General features: G+C 53.9%; 1 protein-coding gene across 1 annotated transcript in view; it reads right to left on the bottom strand.

Moving 5' to 3' along the window:
* The window catches only part of dhx16 (DEAH-box helicase 16), a 24,774-nt gene that overhangs the window by 15,615 nt on the left and 7,519 nt on the right, over positions 1-1,640 (bottom strand). Inside the window, exons 8-10 of the mRNA XM_015395199.1 lie at positions 1,264-1,455; positions 1,037-1,147; positions 836-951 (exon numbers count right to left, since the gene is read on the bottom strand). Of these exons, the coding sequence (XP_015250685.1) occupies positions 836-951; positions 1,037-1,147; positions 1,264-1,455 (419 nt within the window). The remainder of the gene's footprint in view (positions 1-835; positions 952-1,036; positions 1,148-1,263; positions 1,456-1,640) is intronic.

The following is a 1,640-nucleotide window of genomic DNA, read 5'->3' as shown; positions in this document are numbered from 1 at the left end:
CAGAGAGAGACCTGGAGACAGAGAGACCCGGAGGCAGACCTGGAGACAGAGAGAGACCTGGAGACAGAGAGTCCTAAAGGGGGAGACCTGAACGGGGGGACGGAGACCCAAGGGGGGGACGGAGACCTGAGGTGCATTTATCAAACTTCAGCGTCGAGTTCTGAACAAATATTTCCGAGTTCAAAGCAGAGATGTTTTCTCAGTGTTTTACTGGTTTCGCTCATAGATTATCTGCAGTGGTCAGTATAGAACCTGATGCCATAGATTGACCTGTAGATGATGACACTGAATAGATCTGGTTATTGATGCTGTGATGGCCCAGCTCCAACCTAAATATCACATTAAAACCTGCTGGAAACACCTGAACTAAAAAGGTCATCATAACTCTCCTGACTCTATGCTGCTGCCAGGTCAGCAGTTACAGGTCATTTCCATCCATTTCTAACATGTCCTGACTTGGTTATCTCCACCATCCACTGAAGGACGCAGGTTAATCTAGTGACCACCAGTTATTTTCATCCTAACTGAGGCCATGATGTTATCAGGTGATGATGACTTCCTGTTAGCATTGGAGTAGCTTTAACTCCTGCTGAGATTACGTCCCTCATTAAATCTGTGACAGATTAAAGCGGCTCGGTCCAAACAGACTGATCATCAAAGCCAGAACGCCTTCATCCGTCTCCCTCTCCCCAGCACCGCCCTCTAGTGGTAAATCCTGCCCACTGCAGAGAGCTCTGTAGGTCTGAAACATTCAGGGAGTAGAACGGAGTGTCCAGGTCAGTGGCGCCCCCTCCAGGCCTGCAGAGGACCTGCCTATCTGGCTCCAGCAGCGTACCTGTAGGAGGCCAGGTCCGGTTCTGTCAGGAACTCTCTCAGCAGCATCCCGTCCGTCATGTACTTCAGGACGGTCCGCTCAGAGGTGCAGTCCTCAAAGCGAATGCTGTACCCCACCTGGAGGACGGCAGGAAGCAGACCGTCACTGAGCCACGCCTCCAGAACATTTTCACGCCCCAGGTTCTGCTGGCGGCGGGCTCACCTCGTTGCCAAGCTTCACGCTCATCTCCTCTGCCACCCGGGCCGCCACAGACATGGCGGCCACCCTGCGAGGCTGAGTGCAGCCGATCTTCATCCCTCCTTTGGTGTAGCCCTGAAAGACGGCGGCAGTTAGAGACACGGACCCACCTGGTACCACGGATCCTGGCTAAACGCTTCCTCCACTGTCAGGGTGAAGAGAACCCGGTTATGATGGCCGCTGGAACTCACGTCTTCCAGGAGGTACTGAGGGATCTGGGTGGTCTTCCCTGAGCCGGTCTCGCCCTCGATGACCAGGATCTGGTGCTCATGGATGGCGGCCAGCAGGTCGTCTCTGTAGGGGAAGATGGGCAGACTGCGGCGGACCTCCTGCATGGAGCGCTTCTTCAGCTCGGCCTGAGACAGCGCCTGCTGCTCCTCCTCCTGAACGCAGCATCAAAAAACGGACATCATCTAGTCTGAACAACAAGCTGAACATTCAGTGGGAGGTAGCTCAGCTAGATCAGAGCTCACAATCAACCCCGTGAACTGGAGATGTTCTGGTGAACAGGACCTGGTTCTAATGAACGGGTCCTGGTGAATAGGTCCTGGTTCTAGTTAACAGGTCC

This window comes from Cyprinodon variegatus, unplaced genomic scaffold (assembly GCF_000732505.1).
Source record: "Cyprinodon variegatus isolate N-32 unplaced genomic scaffold, C_variegatus-1.0 Scaffold730, whole genome shotgun sequence".
NCBI lineage: Eukaryota > Metazoa > Chordata > Actinopteri > Cyprinodontiformes > Cyprinodontidae > Cyprinodon > Cyprinodon variegatus.
The sequence above is the reverse complement of the archived record's forward strand: the minus strand, read 5'-3'. Positions and strand labels throughout refer to the sequence as shown.